Genomic DNA, 17106 nt, shown 5'->3' on the forward strand with positions numbered 1-17106 from the left:
GCCCAAACAGCCCTGCATGGGGAAATCGATGTTTAACATTCAGTGTGTTTGTTGGCTGTGGCTACTCTCTGGAATTTATTAGCAGGAAAAAGCAACAGCAGTGTCTGTCAATGAAAAGAAGCATTTGGAGGGGTTTTGCTTACTCGTAGGTTCTGCCTACACAATGTCAAAACAACTACTGAATGTAGTCAATTCAGTGGAAGAAAAAAAGATTCCAAAGCAGCTGTTCGGCCATTGTTTAGATAATGACTTTACAAAGTAATCATTAGTAGTAATAGCAACTTATGGTTTTATAATTTCTCTTTCTCAGCTCAAAACACTCTTTATACGCTGTGGGGTTTTCTCAGTTCCTTTGCGTTGTGGGGTTAGAAGGAGCTCCCAAGTTCATTTGGTCCAACTCCACACCTGATGCTTGCATTCTCTCTGCAATATAACAGCCATTAGCTTCTGTGTAATTGCCTCCAGGAAGAGGAAACACAGGCTCCTGGAGCAGCCCATAGATGACCTGGTCTTAGGACAGGTCTGAGAGAAAGCCCCTCTCAGTACTGAGCGGTCTTCAGTCTCCTGGGAGATTTTATCTACAACTATAGATGGGGCTCTTGAGTGACTCGGATGTGGTCCCTCCCAGCAAGGACCACTCTTCTGGGAGGACTACTCCCCCCTCTAGGGAGTTCTGACTGCTCATGGTCAGCAGTGTTTGCTGGCGATAGGGCAAAGGAGAGAGCACGTGGTCTGAGGACAGCTGAGTATTAAGCAGAGTTTATTTTCCTCATTCTTTCACTCTTTCCCTCCTATAATGGTGCCATCTGTTGTGGCCTGGAAATCAGGAACCAGAGCATGCTGGGAAACTTACTTTCCTGCCTTATGACAGGCTCATAAGAAAGAATGAAGTCTTCTTGCCCTCCTGAGAAGAGAAGAAAGAAAAATTACAGTGGACTAACCACCAGTCATACACTGTAGCTACAAGCCCTGCTCTGAAATGCAGTTAAAAGATACAGTTCAGGGTTAATTTTCCTTACTCTCTTCTTGAACCATTCCAAAAATCCCTTCACCCTCATACAATTGTTTAGCTCTATGATAGTGTCAGATTATCGATGGTCATACCTCTAGGGAAGGAATGGAGGCTAGTTGTCTGTAGTTCATCAGGGCAATGGCCTATGAGACTGCCTTCTGTCCGACACTGAGAAGTGGGGCATCATGGCCTCTCCACCCAGTGCTACTTCTTAAAGCACAACCGTCTACTTCAAGGACAGGGTCCATCCAATAGTTTGCTGCCACATTATCAGAATTTCTGGACCTTTTATTTCATCTTCTATTTTATTTCCCAAAGAAGCATATTATTCAAAAGCAAGTGTCTGCTTGTTTCATTTATGATACAAAAACTTCATCAGCATATACTACCAGACACTGAGGATTTTACTCCAATGTTAATTCATCTGGAAAATGCTGGGTCCATTCAAATAGATAAAATATTGAGGAGTCCCCTGAGTCACTGGTGATAATTGCCATTCAATCTAGCCTTGAAACTTTGGGGAAAGAACCAAGAAAGACAATGAAGAAAAGTGTCAGCCCCTCCAATGTCGTTTGCTAAGCTTTCTGATTCATAGTGGGCCTCCAGTTAACACATAACCATGGAAACTAAATTGGTTTTAGGCGATTATTTTTTTCAATCATCTGTTTTACCCAGCTGATGAGATTAGGCTGACTCAGCTGCAAACCCAGAGGGGTCTGCTCTTTTGTTTGCTTTAGGCCTAGGACTGACTATCCTTTGGTGGAAAATAGTTTAGGGCTGCTGAAAAGAACTTCCTGTCTGTTGTCTTATAAAGGAGGTGTGTGATACAAGGTAGTTTTTCCTGAAACCAAAGGGCAAGGAATCTCCTTGCTTTACCTCCCCATCACCCTGTCAGTGCCACATGTTCCTCCTTCGAGAGCTACAGCATCAGAACAGGTGTGTTCATTTCGTCAAAGGAGTTAATATCACAGGCAGTTTGATACTAACAACTGATTTGGGGACATTAAGCAGTGTGTGGATAAAGCTGTGAAGTACAGATGCCTTCCCTGGAGACTGGGTAGCTGGGATTGGGTCGTGGTGTGTTACATTTACAAGTGTGAAAAATGGCCCCTGGCCTAAGTTGTCCTTTGCCTCACACTCAAGGAGGGCCCACTCTTAGAATGGCACCACTAGGCCAAGCTACCTCCTAAGGCATGGAGAGTGGGCATGGAGTTCTATCTGAGTCGTGTCTGCTCATGGCTTCCCCAGAAGCCTTCAGGGGACACTGCCACATCTGCGCAGGGGTTTGGTATGTGAAGGGTCAGATTCACATTTTTTTATTCAGGAAAAATGATTCATTTTAATAAACAAAACTACTGACATTTAGAGAGGCTAGGTAAAAAAAAAAAGTGATTGATAGCTAAACCCCAGTTATCTAAAGCCCGAGATGTTGAGGTCATAGGTATTGAAAAGGTAGGTGTAAAATGGCTGGGGAAAATGTATGGCTTTAGAAGTAGAGGCATGGAATTCTTAGTGCCCATGTTAGACTTTAATTTTACAGGGCACTCTAGGTGGAATGATTAATACGTGAGCGGAGAATACCAACAATGGGATAACAAATGTTTTAAACATCAGGTGTTCCTTATGCCTCTCCACGAGACTGGGAACTCCATAAAGGCAAAGAAGGACTAGGTGTCATTGATGACTGTGTCTCTAGTACTTAACATAACGAGAGATGTCAGTGGCTTTGCATTCTGATTTTCGTAGTAGAAAACAGGATGAGCAATGAGGCCAAAGGTAGGCTCTACTTCGTGTTTCTGTTTACGGGCTTTCATTCTGGGAAGTGTGGTTTTTTTTAAGTGAGTGTAACATGTTATATTCCCACAGGAATCTCTTTCCAATGGTCTTGCAAATCATTCTGATGGAATGTTCTAAAGGCAAACCTTAAATAAGATTTTTGGTGCCAGAATGCATAATTTCTGATTCAGAAAATTAGGCCAAAGCAACATAGCTTTGATCAACTGTGCTAGGCAATCCTGCAGTTCTTTGTTCATCCATTGCTTTTTGGTTTATTTTCTAACTTGTACGAGGCACTGTTTCTCACCCAGAGCAGTGACACTGGCAGACTGCAGCGACAACATCCCCATGTCAAGACCCATTCTGATTCTAATGACCCTGTGACAATCAGGGCCTGTGTAAGGAAGTCTGCAGGGAAGCTGCGGCAGCTGGTCTCACAAAATAGCTGTGAATTCAGCACCTTAAACCAATTTTCACCTTCATGTTTGAGAACAAAAAGCCCTACGGGTAACGGAAAGCGGACTAAGAGGAGGAGGGGCAAAAGTCACAGCAATGAAGGAAAGGTAATGCCTGTGCATATGGCACTTTCCGGGCCATAAAGGGCTTTCACACGCATTGGCTTCTATTTTTCACAGCCATTTCTTTGAGGTACGTGCTCTGATGATAACTCATTTTACAGATGAAGAAGCTGAGGCTCAGAGATCATAATGGGGCCTGTTTTCTCAGGCAGTAAGTAGTGGAGTCAAGATTTAAAACCATGTCTTTCTTGACTCCTTGTTGAGTATATAACACTGTCTGAAGCAGACAAGAAAGATAGACTTCTCTGTGGGGGCTGGGATACAGGGACAGACCTCACAATTGGCAAAAGGTGGGTGGCAGAGACAGCCTCTGAACTGGGTCAGAGTCTGTGAGAGGCCACCTGTAAACACCACCCGTAAACATCGACTCTTAAAAAAAAATGCTGCTGTTATCTCCATAAAGTATCATTCTTAGTAGGTCACCTAGTGTTTGTTTGGGGGGTGTTGGCACTTGTAAATAACAGCCGACAAAAAGGTACCAACTATCACTCCGTCTTGTTTTTGCAGCTGTGTGGGGCGCCTGCAGCTGCAGGAGCTCAGTAGAGGCTTTTGTAACGATCTCCACACAAGACACCTGGTGTCTGAGCTGGGAGACGGTCACAATAAGTGGGATTGGGAGTAAGACCTTGATATGGCCTCATGATAGAGGAAAGCAAGTTGATGTTCTTTTAGAATTTTTGGAAACTAGAAAAGAGAGAGGAGGGAAGTGAAGACCAAGTAGATTTAATGTTCTAAATTTAGTGTTTAGTGCCTGCATTTGATGATTGTTAAGAATAAATTAGGTTCTTAGAGTCACAGAAAGTTACTGTTAAGAAGGGTTTCAAGTTCCTGTGGTTCATAGATGGCGAGTGTGTAGCACACGATGCCACTCCCCCATCCCATGCCTTTGACAGGCGTCACTAAGGGGCCATTGCCTGCCTTACTGCTGAGGCTTAAGTTGGCCTCAGTACTTTCAGTACAACTCTCAGGCAGATATTACTAATTGGTCAGAATTGGAATCTTGATTAAAATCTACTTGCTATCTCTGTTCTAACCCGAACAACTCATTTTCCATAGGAGAGGGCAGAGGTTCAAAGACATTGAGTGATTTCTTCCAGATCACAGTGAACCATCACGGAATGTTCAGAAGATTAAGTCAGTTAATATTTATATAGGACCTTAACATCAGGCTTAGAACATGGTTAATGCTATGTAAATGTTGCTGCTTGTATTACTTTGATAGGGGGGTGGGGTGGTTGACATGTATTAGGTAAAATGCGAAGAGGCTGGGATTACAAACTATAGGGAAGAGTGGAAATGTATGAGATGCAGAATTAAAACGTCTTGGTTGGACCTGCAGCACCACCTTATCAGTGAGGTATGTCGCCTCTTGGAGATTCACCTTCCGCATCCTTGCAATGAAGTATTACTACAGGATGTATCTCACAGTTTTGTTGCAGAAGTCAAATGAGAAAATAGATGTGATGAAAAATTGCTTTATGAAGGCTAAAGAACTAGAGGAAATATAAGGGCAATACTTGAGGAGTGAAGAAAAGGGGAAGGATATGGGAGTCATTTTGACCGATTCTGGTGGGAAAGTCTTGGGTCTCCTCATTGGCCCCTGAGTTTCACTCAGATTATTTCACCAGATTCTAGTTTTGAAAATCTTACTTAGCTGATGAACACTAATGGGTTAGAAGGATAATCATCAGCTCCCTCATATCCACAATGACATAAAGAGCTTTACTAAGCTTTGAGGCAGGCAGGTCATCATCAGGTGTAGAGATTTACAAAGTCTTCGTTATACCTATATGGTCTTTATTGCACCCCAATTCAAGGGCAATTGAAAGCTCAGCTATAAAATGACCACAAATACAAGCCAGCACTGCACTACTTTGTTGACAGACAGAAATCTGAAATTAGCCCATAATTAAGATAGTTTTGAGGTGGCATTTTGCATAATTAGACAATGTGCACTATAATTAACTGCATTTTGGGTAGTGCTCAGTATAGTTTGATTTTGAAAAAAATAATTATTCTCTAATGACTGAGATGGTGCAGCAAAGCTCTGAGCTGTTTATTAGAATTTGAGTTTGTTTAAGTGTGTGTGTGTGTGTGTGTGTGTATCCCAGGAAATGTATGAGGCTTTCAATTAAGGTCGTCACAGCATGCAACCCCAGGATGCAGAGTGAATGTGCCCTCTGCAATCGTGAAACACGCAGTTGCCTGGGTCTTTGTTTCTAACACTGGCCATTTTTAAAAGCCATTTTGTCACCAAAATGGATATGGTATGATTCTAAGGGTAAAAATAACACCTGGACATCAGTGAATGAGGGTCTTTTTAGTATTTGTTTACTCTGCTATTTACAAAACATAAAGTAGTCATAATTATGGCAAGAGCCAGGAATTGAATAGAAAATTCAGCCTATTTTGATTTCAAAATGGCACTTCCTGGAAACCATGTCTGTCCCAAGCCTGTGCACCCTTTTTCATGCCACTGCCCAGCCTGCAAGGTTTCTTTCTCAGCTCACCTAGCTGGTAAGCACCTCAGCTTTCCAAAGCTCAGCTCAAAGGCCACTTTCTCTTTGAAATAACCTCTGAAGCCCCCACTCTTCTTGGGCTAGACTTTTGCCCTAGAGACTGACACAGCTTTGTGCATTTTTTCTTCATTTCTCTTTCTCTCCCACTGTACGTGTGCTGAGTTCCAGGGTTGGTAGAGATTCCTATTGGGTCTCATGGTGCGTATAAAGAGAGCATGACATGTAGTAGGTGCCGAATAAATAAATGAATATTCCTGTGGAGTTCCCTCATGTTTCCATCCGAGAGAAAGAAATCTTTATTCCTCGAAGCCATGATAAAGGCTCTTTTTACTTTTGATCGTTTGTAAAGAAAGCAATCTGGGAGGCTGACCTTCTGTAACCTTAGATGATACCCAAACCAATATAGATTATTAGACTCCACATTTGCCGTGGTAATATCCTAAAGTCCAGTTCCAACTCTTCTCTCTTCTCATGGGTACTTGAAGCTGCTTCCAAGTGTTTCATTTGTTCACTCAGTTAATATTTATGTGCACCTACTATTTGAGAGTGAAAAGAATTATTTGATGGCATCTTGGAGCATTACTACCAAAACTTGTCAAGCAGCTGAAAGCCTTGGTCCAATTTTTACAACAATGATTCTGGGAAGAATGTTCCCACCTCTGAAAGAGAAAAGAGGGACCTCTAAAAAACTCTTTAACAGGATTTCCAGAGGAAGAGGCAGTTCTTGTATATATTTTCCTTGAAAGGGATTGAAAAAAACAAGGCCTGATGCTTCTCCTTTGTGCCTACAGGGTGGAAGCATAACACTTAAAATTGAAAACTCATCATCAAAAAAAAAAGTTGGGCCATATAAAAAAGAAAATTTTACCCTTTGTGACAGTAGGGGTGGACCTGGAGAACATTATGCTAAGTGAAATAAGCCAGTCAGAGAAAGACAAATACCGTATGATCTCAGTCATATGTGGAATCTAATGAACAAATGGGACTAACAAGGAAAATGGGGACAGACCCATAGATGGAGAGCAGGATGACGGCTAGTGGGCGGGGGGAGGTGAACAGGTGGAAGGATTGAGCAAAAAGGAAAAAGGACTCAGGGACATGGACAACAGTGTGGTAATTGTGGTGGGAGAGTGGTATAAGGGGACTAAATGGTAATGGAAAAATTACAATAAAGATTAAATAACAAATAAAATAAAAAAGTAAAAGAAAAAAAAAACGTAGGGCCACGAAACCTTGACAAACAAGTAACATATTTCCTTATTCTAAATTGAGGGGCCTCAGGTGTCAGGAAGGAAATTTTAGGTCACTTCTTGGCCTGGATTCTTTGTTTTAAAATTAAATGAAGAGAAGGGGGAGGCAAATGTTTCTCTAAGTTTGGATAACTGGAAGAATCTAAAAATGATAAGGACCAAATTGAGGACAAGAACTCTTTGATTCCTTCATTCATAAGACTTGTCATGCCACTGAGGAAGAAAATTAGGTGACTCCAAAATTTGATGGACCAAGGGTCTCTCATCACAAGATCTTTTATTTTATTCCATGATGCGTTTCATCTTCCTCTCCTGGCCCCGACCTCCTTCTGCTACCTTTCTACTTTTGTGCTTTTTTTCTATTTGCCACCAATCTGATTCTCCAAAGCCTTGCTCAAAATCCAATTAAATTTGTCATATTCTAAGAACACTATGTGGCAGTCCACCTCAAAAAAGACATGGTTTTGCAAAGTACCACGATGTAGTGAGAAAAACAGAACCAACCAAACAAAAACTATTCTAGTTTTCAGTTAATACAATATTCAAGGGACATAAGCCCAATCAATTTCTGTCTTGGTAGCTGTGGGTCATTTGTATTGGGTTATATGCAGTTTTCTAATATCCTCAGCAACTGCTTTTTGAGAAACCCATTTCAGTAAGGAGTACAAATAAATATTATAGAAATCGTAAAAATCCCAGATAATAATATGCACCTATGTTAGTCACGAAAAACCAGTGTGTAGGTGGTAAGAAACCACAAGAACAGATCAAAAGGATGTACTTGGTGAATATTTTTATACACCAAACAAATGGCTTGAGGTCACCAAACAAAGACCAGAAATAATTTTTACGTAGTTACCTACCTTTTCAGTTAAGCTTTCTGATCCAAGATTTGTTCACTTAAAAAAAATGTGAGTTCCTTCAACATTAAAGGATGAAACTTTTTCATCACTTCCCCACCATCAAAAATATAAAGTTAGATATGTCATAGTGTCTACCTTAAAATATTAATCAAGGAGAGAAGAGATATAAAAAGTTCATGCTTGATTTAAAAGGAATGCCATATTTATAAAGATTTCTCTTGTAAAGGGGACCCAGGAACAGAAAAGGCAAAATTAGAAGGAAGATAAAATCATGAGGGTTGAAAATAAAACCTTTCAACCCTCCTACAGGGAATTTAAGTTATTTTTTGTGGTGGGGAGCAGAATGTCAACATCCACAGGGTTGAACCACCCGCTACCCGCCCCCTCCTCTGGGAGAACTGCCTCACAGGCCAGTCAACTGAGGTTGGAACTGCTTGTATAACCCACCACTCCTCTGATGGCCCCAGTGTCTTCTGTGTCTTTCCACATCAAATGAGGATTTCATTTCAAGCCATTTGCTTTGGATGAAGATGATAAAGGGCAGCAATTGAAAAACAACAACGGCAAAAATCTGAAATGACCACCACAGGCAATGGGGCAATTGCAAACAAAAGAACCACAAACCAAAGCAATAACTTACGGTAGCTACTTTCGCTATCGCTGGCATTAGAAGAAACATGTTCTGCAAGAACAGCACAGCAAATTAAAGAGATATCAAGCATTGGCGAGCAGCCAGAACTGAAAGGAATACACTCATGCAAGGCCACTAGAAATGTGAGCAAAAGGCAAGTAAAAGGCTGCAGAGGAGACCGCACTGAGAAAATGCAGATAAGATAAAGAAGATGAAAACTTTATCTCCATTTTACAGGACACTACTACTTGATTACTGCACCTTCTTTTTAGAAAAGCATCTTTAATTACAAAAATCATATGATGTCAGTCCAAGCACTTTTCTTTTTATAAATACTTGGACCTATTCTCATAGGTCTGATTTCCAGATTTGTGTGACTGAGGTCCACGTGTGTCTCAGCTGGATGTCTCTTGACTGTTAATTCAGGGGCTTCTAAACTGGCAGTTTTCTTGCAGGCTTTTTGTTTCTCTATTTTAGCCTTTAAGAATTTTATAGGAATATTGCATTTGAAATTGCCAGTTGATTCCTGGAATCCCTTGCATTTTATTTCTATCTAAATACTTCCTAAGCTAATTCCCAGGATGAAAAGGGGTTGCTGGAGATCTTCCCTGCTTCAGCGAGTGAACAGAAAATCTCGGAGGAAGAAATGACTCACTGAAAAGTGTTTTATGATTTAGTGTGATATTTCCTTGTTTTTATTTTAAGATTCTTTGGATAGTTATTAGGTTCTGGGAGAATAAAACAGGCAGGAAGTAAGTGATCTGAAACCAAGCTGGTCCTGTCATGAAGTGTATTTTTAAGTCATGTTGAATGACTTGCTCATACAGTGATATTTCATTTTTTTTTAACTAAAATCACAATTTAGCTCACATACCAGGGATGTATATGCCTGAATTAGAGCTGTTATTTCCAAAATCATATGCTTTCATCTGTACTATGTATTAAATTATAGAAGATAAATTCATCAACTTATTGATTTCTTTGTATATCGGGTTAATTAAAAGAAGAATATGTGACTATTTGATTGCTGAAGCTTATTAGCAATAACTTTCACTTTTTAAAAAAGTGACAACTATTGCACATTTTTAGAAAAAGGGAAAGAATATTTTATTATCTAATAGTAAAAATATGCATTAAAATGTATTTGGTATTATAGATTCTTGCCAATCGAATGGATTAGTTTTCTTTTATTTAGCTTTACAGAGGTATAGCTGACAAATAAAACTGTAATACCGTTATAGTGTAAAAAGTGATGATTTGATAACGTATCAACATGGCGAAAAGATTCCTACAACTGAGTTATCTTACACATCTGGGTGGATCAGTTTGGTCATGACACTGATGAAAACCAAAGCCTGGGTCAAAGTCACAAGAGCCAGTCTCTTTGTGCTGGTGTGTGACCAGAACTGCGCTGCTCGTGCAGGCACACGTCTGACAGATGCAGAGGGGCACCGGGGAGAGAAGTGTGGATGAATTGGGGCAAATCTGTTCTTTTGTTACTGAAGAAAAGCCAAGGCATACACCCAACAATGGTTCATCTTAAGGCACATGATTATTTTAAGTGCTTTGAATTGGGAATGCCAGGGTTTCTTGTTTGTTGGCTTTTGCTTTTTACTTCTAAGATAATTTAGAATGAAGCTACACTATCTGTGGAGGCATTTAAGACCATGCAGCATTGTATTTAACAAACAATCTCTCTTACCATCCAGATATTGTATAATAGAACATTTGTAGGTAAGAAGAAATTGAAAATGTGTTTCAGATAAAGTCCAAATCATGGTCAACAATAGCATTAATTGGCAAATGATGTTACCTCGTGAAATCTATTCAATTTTTCAAAGAGTAAGAAAGCCCTTGCACATTTTAGATTTACAAGGGCATCACTCATATTTGTGGCACTCTGGTAGTAACTACTTTTTAGTGATGTTCATTTGTTAGCAATACATTAACATACTTCCTTCTTCCCACTCAGCTGCAAATGGAGAAGCTCTGGTGGTGCTTGATGGCATCCAGATAACGTTAAAATCAATATATGAACTTGAGCCCCTAATTCGAGAAGAATTTCATGACCTGTTCCACATAGCAACTCAAGATAAAGTTTTCATCTTTAAGGAGATCAGCAATTACTCTTGATCAGATTTTGTTTTCTATATACACGTAGCTAAAAAAAATGCAAAGTAACAATTTGAAGGATGAAGGGTATCATTTTGTAGGGTTATATAAACAGCTCTTGAAAACAAAGTTCAGCTCAATGCTATTTTGTTTTATACAAATGAAATGAACGGCTTCTAAAAATATTTTCCATAGCTGTTAAATTAAAACCAACCAAACAAAAATTGAACATGTGATACAGTTTCAAAAGACACAAAACTCTCTTCTTATTTTACTGGTGTCTACACAATGGAATTAGTATTAAAGAAAGAAAAATCATAGCATAGTATATTAATACACGAGATTATTTTTTATTGCTCAGTGCAATGAGACACAGACCAAAGGCATTAATAACTAGAAGACTTAAAGTTTAATATATTTCATTGCTCACTATAAAATGAAGACCTGATTATGTAATGCAGCTAATACATCAATAATAGAACAACATGTTAACACATATCTAAAACTTTATCATACAAACGTTTCAAGCAGGACCACTGCAAGTCAGGGAAAAAAATCAAAGTTAATAACAAAGAATTAGTCATAGAAGATCAAATAGCTTAACATTTACATTTTGAGAATGCATGTTCCTTTTGTCTATAAAATAGCTCCTTTACTAACAGCAAAGTACAACCCAGTTATGAAATTTGGCAAAGTCTGGGTGAAAAGGGCATGAGAAAGGACATACAGTACATTTCTGCTCCCCTGTTCTAGAACATTCAGCTTTGCCCTTTCATTCAACATGGCTTCTTGCTCTCTGGGAGGTATTAGGCTGCAGAGCAAGTGATGCCAATAGTTGGCATCAGGACCATGTTGGCCATTATCACATGGTTAGAAAGGGAAGGTGTGAATTGCAACAGAAGTTACAGTGCCTGACACACTTGGCGTTTAAATGCTGACATGCAGAACAAAACGGCTGAGAGTTACTTTGTAGGAGCATTCACAGCTAGGTAACAAATAAAACTCGTATCTTGTGCATGCTAGGAGTGGAAGGCCCTCAAGAAAAGGAACAAAAGCCAAACTCAAAAGGAAGGGAAAAGAAAAGAAAAGTTACAGTGACCATTCCTGGGAACTTACTCAGAGTCTTTGTTCCATAACCGTCGTCACCTAATCCGGGGATGTCCTGCATGGAAGTCCCCAGAGAGAGCAATGAGAGAGGAAGAACAGCCGCGGAAGAGGAAGGAAGAAGTCAGTGGAGTTGAAATGAATACTACCATGACAGACCGGGTTGCCTAAGCAATCTGGATCCCAATCTCCCTTATTTTGAAACAACTTTCGCCCCAAACTCCCTGGGCTGAGACTCAAGAATCTGTAAAGCAACTCGAAAAGTTTAAGCAGAAGATTGTTACAAAAAAAGAAAGATCCAGCAGATGCCATTTTTGCCCATTGTTCACGTTGCCACAGAAATGTAGCACTCAGAGCAGTGATCCACTCTGAGCTTCACGGCCAGTTCTTAGATTTAGTGTCCACCAATTCAAGCTCACTGCTCAGAAGGAGTTTAATATTTGTTGGATGTGAAAGAGTGAACAAATGCTAGTTATCTATACAGGGAATTTAATCGCTTCCAATTAGCTGGCATTCCAAAAAGTATAGGCGGCAATGGAATCTAATATTTCCATCCAGAATAGAATTTGTCTCAAGCCCTAGAGAGTTGCAAGACAGAAAAGGCAAACTAGACCCAGTCCTGCTCACAGGTAAATGCTCTTTGGAAGCGAAGTCCCAGCTTCCTGAAGTCCTTCTCCAATGCATTCGGCACAGGAGAGCCCCACCAAGGGAAGGATCCAGACTGCAGCCAAACACTGGTCACAGTAGTGAGCCCTGACCTGCCTGCCTGCCGTGTTTGTTTGCCTAGGCGTGTGGCGTGGGGGAGCCTACATCACGCGTGTTGCAGTGCAGGATTTTTTCTCTTGTGTTGCACGTGACATTCTCTTTGAAAATCTACTTACGTTCAGGATCACTGGTTTCCTGCTCACTCTGCTCCTTGTTCTTGTAGAATGGGAATTTTCGTGAAAAGATGAAGCTCTTTTTACGCTTGTCATTGAATGACTGTGAAGGAGAAAAGGCATGGGGCAAAAACAGGGGACGTCTAATTGTTGTCACACTCATGCTGACAAAACAACTAGTTTGCAAAAGCAGAGAGAGCTGCAGTGACGCAAGTGGGCAGCCTAAAGCGGTGCCGGAGGCTCCCTGGAGGCCGACTTTAATTTCAAAGAGTGTAAATTCTGAATGATGACACCTTGGAATAATTGTCTCTTAGTGAAAAACCTGGTTGTAGATAAATGATGCTAGAGAAAAAGTAATAAATCGGAAGCGGAAGACCTAGAGTCTCTGTGCGAGTCTTGTCCTGGAGTCAATGAATTGCTAGTTTTCACCTTCAACAGGTAACTGAATCTCTCTGCACCTTAGTGTCTTCAGCTGCGCAATAAGAACAATGATGGAGGCTCTTTTGTTGTGAGACTCACATAAGGCAGCAGAAATGTAAAGTGCTATACACATGTTTATCATCATTACATTGTCAGGTAGAAAAGATTTTACTGGGACACGAGACATATCAGTGTTTAGATGTCTTTTTAAATAACTTGAATTTGAGTTACTTCAACCTAGGCTTAATTAAAACCACACAGAAAAGTGTATAGATTTATGATCTTTGATAATTACAGCTGTTCCACATACAGATAAATAATTATAGTATAATATTTTTATTCATAAGTGATTTTAAAGATAATTAAGCCCCAAGCCTTCATTGGTAGACAGGGGGCCAGAGGCACAGGGCAGCTGGACTCCCTTGCCAATATCACAGAGCTAGCTGGTGACACAGTCAACCAAAATCTGTTAAAATTGTTGCTAAAGAGGTATTAACTTGATATTCACTAAAGCAAGGGAGATACAACAGCTATATTCTGATTTGATTAAAAAATCAGGGAAGAAGGATTGTCCTTAAAAATGTAAACCACCCCATTAGCTTAAATAAGGCTAGATTTAAAATAATACATATATCCATATGTAATACATATATTAGAACCTATTCATTCATGTGAATATATAGACGCTTGCCTAGAAGACTCCTTAAAAATTTTTCATTTATTCCCACTGTTGCTGTTATGTAAATGCTTTCTGGGGTTCTGCTTTGGGAAATGTGTTCACAGTCATTTTATAAGCGATAAACCATGCAAGTCTCAGTAATTTCATGTTCACTTATCATTAAAAAAATTATGTTTTGCCAGCTCATTTGCCATCCTTGTTTAACTGACTTGGTTCTGAGGGTTACTCTCCCGGGAACCAGACAGGTTACCACATCGGTATTGCAATGAATGTAACAGACTCTGAGGGTAATTCGACAAGGAGGATTCTAAGACAGTTTTATCCATGGCACCTGGTCGGAATCAGTGGAGAGCCGGCAAGGCGACTGCGTGGAAGAAAAGCACTTGTTTGTATGTATGTATTTTGGCCCATATATCTGAATCAATTTTGGGCCCTTACAGATTAGAAGCTTGAGAAAATGGTGTAAATAACCTATTTTCTTTGTATATTCATGCACTCCTAAATCAACACCCATTTGGGTCATGGTATTCATTGAGGAAACCTCACAGCGCTGAAACGTCGGTGCTCTCGTTTACTGATTCCTTACTTTTTCAGTCACTAGAAACTCTCACCACAGCCAGGGGAGCTGAATTTTATGTCTCATTAACTAGGCTTTAAGAAAAATATTAAGTCAAATATTTAATAACTTTTGAAATTAAGGGACATAGTCAAGAACTAGATAGAAACACATTCTCAGGGGGAAAAGAAGTATCACTTCAGAATTTATTACTCTGCTGACAGCACTTATGTTCAATACAGTTTTATCATAATTTGTCATTGAGAATTGGTGTCCAGAGGCAAGGACGGGAACCGCCCTCCCCCCAATTTTTCCAGTAAAAAAATGGTAAGTTCTTAAAGGAACATTAAATATTCTTGCATCACTCCAGTTTCATGCCACTTTTACATTTCAAGCATTTTAAACTTCAGTAACTGAAAATAAAAGAAAAAATATCATGGGAGAATTAATGACACGTGACATTGCAAGATGTTAGACATTTAACTTCAACATTACAGGTGACTTGTCATGCAAAAAAAATTTACAAAGTCTCATGCCAATACAACACAATGCCAAGATGAGGAAAGCCTGGGTTAAACGTGGACACGGGTGGACAACGTGGAGGCCTCTGAGAGACAAAACGGGGCCGCGTGCAAACCACAGCACTGAAACAGTCTCACAGGGTCAAAGGAAAATGAACATGTGTTGCTTGTGATTAACTCTTTTATCTTTTCAAAGTGGAGACTAATGTGTTAACATTTCCCAAGTATGAAAATGCCGTGTATCACAAGTCATCTGATTGGGACATAATATTTATCACTGTATTTGTAAAAGAGCAGAAAATACATAATAATTCCTCAAAGAATAAAACCATCTAACACAGTCTTATAACCCAAAGCCATTTTGTATTGGACTTAAAGACAAGGTCATGAATAATTGGTGGTTACATTTATGGACACAAGACCAAAGCACAACTGTAGTTCACACTCACGGATTTAAACGTCACACATTTAGGGTCGTAGTTAAGCATTTCAACTCTAAGAGTTTATGTGTGGTGTATGATGCTCTAACACTATTCTTTATTTTTTATTAGACATGTTTAGTACCATTATATAAGCTCTTTGGTTGCTGTTGATTTTTCTTTTAATTTAGAAGAGGAAAATCTGTTGCACCAGTGTTAGGTGAGAAAAATAAACGGGCACTTGTACTATTTATAGAACACGTAGCTCTAAAGCAGCCGAAGGCTGGTTTGCAGCTCTGTTAATCATACTTGATCAAAGTCATATTTTTTTCCTCTACGTTACAGTATCTTACACCCCCATCCATTGCTTTCAGGGCAGGAAACACTTTAGAATAGAGATTTTAAAGATACCAATCTCATGTGGCAAGTAGCCAGTTGGCATACCCAAGAATTCCATTTTGGAATTTGACATGTATTATTGGGTTCTTATGAACAAAAGTAATGAAACAACAACTAATGCTTATTAAGTAATTTATGTGCCAGTGTTTGTTCTAAAATTGCATATATGCTAACCTCCACACTAACTTTATGAGGTTGGTATCATCATTTTTCTCATTTTACAGGTGAGGAAACTGAAGTTTATAAATCTTCTATTATTTGCCCAGAGTCACACAGTTGGTGAGCAGTGAAGGCAGGATCTGAATTTACAAATATTTCTGTATGCAAAATTTTGCTGTTCTTATGAGCAAGATGAGTTTCTGTAACCAGAGCCTGTTTCAAGTTTATATTTAAAATTATTAGCATTCGACTCTCTTAAGTGATCCCATAATCTCTCATCATTCACACAGCTTCACTGCTTGGCAATTATTTTTTTAAGCCATCAGATGCTATTGGCTTCAATAATATTTTTGTGGGTTACCCTGCTGCATGTTGGATATACACTTATGTTTCTGAGCTCTATTCTATTGTTATTCTTATCACAGTATGAACAAGTAAAATAAGAAGTATTTCAATGGGGACAGGCTATATAAACAGGACCAAGGGCAGGGGGCTTCAGGGAGTGGGAAGTGACAACTATGATGTTAGTTTTAGGGGACATTAAAGTGTTTGAAAATTAGATTGTGGTGATACTAAAAACAATATATTGTACACTGTAAGTGGGTGAATTGTTCACTGTGTGAATTATATCTCAATATGGCCATTAAAAAAAACCTCTCCCAAACTCCATACTGTGGGATGAAAGGAAAACACTCACAGAATGGTTTCAATTTTATTTGGTGTAAATACTTTTTACCTTTAATTGAATGAAAGGACATCACCCTCCCCAACCCTTGCCATCCACCGGATACATATGCTTGTTTCTCTAGTTCTGCTGTGCCTGATAAATGAATACCTTTCATGTTGTGACAGACATTAGCACCCATATGAGGAGGCAGTGTATTACCACTGTTACCCAGAACAGCGGTAGTACAGCAATGTTCAACCTTTTTCAACCCAGGGCACACATAAACTAATTACTAAAATTCTGTGGCACACCCCAAAACACACTTTTTTTTACCAATCTGACCAAAAAACCTGTAATAATTTTGATTCATTCACACACAACAGCTATTGTTGTGTTGGCTGTTGTCATTTTTTTTATTTGACAGTCTGTGGGAAAAGAGGTCAGTGCTCCTGACTAAATAGTCAGGGATTGCATGTGCTAAAATTTCGTGCGGCACATCAGCGTACCTCTTGTGGCACACCAGTTGAAAATTGTGTGTTAGGTTAAATGGCTAAAATTGCTGA

At 39.5% G+C, this 17106-nt stretch overlaps 1 protein-coding gene across 22 annotated transcripts in view; it reads right to left on the minus strand.

The window, feature by feature from the left end:
* The window catches only part of DLG2 (discs large MAGUK scaffold protein 2), a 1324826-nt gene that overhangs the window by 16856 nt on the left and 1290864 nt on the right, over nt 1–17106 (minus strand). For 10 of the 22 annotated variants that reach the window (XM_053925676.1, XM_053925672.2, XM_053925680.1 and 7 more), the window contains 2 exons: nt 12727–12826; nt 854–904 (listed from right to left, as the gene is read on the minus strand). In XM_053925676.1, the coding sequence (XP_053781651.1) occupies nt 854–904; nt 12727–12826 (151 nt within the window). Of the gene's footprint in view, nt 1–853; nt 905–8638; nt 8681–11857; nt 11904–12726; nt 12827–17106 lie in introns of all 22 variants that reach the window. The other 12 variants (XM_053925682.1, XM_053925675.2, XM_053925674.2 and 9 more) reach the window with 3 other exon arrangements.

The sequence above is a fragment of the Desmodus rotundus genome, chromosome 5 (assembly GCF_022682495.2).
Source record: "Desmodus rotundus isolate HL8 chromosome 5, HLdesRot8A.1, whole genome shotgun sequence".
In the NCBI taxonomy this organism is placed as follows: domain Eukaryota; kingdom Metazoa; phylum Chordata; class Mammalia; order Chiroptera; family Phyllostomidae; genus Desmodus; species Desmodus rotundus.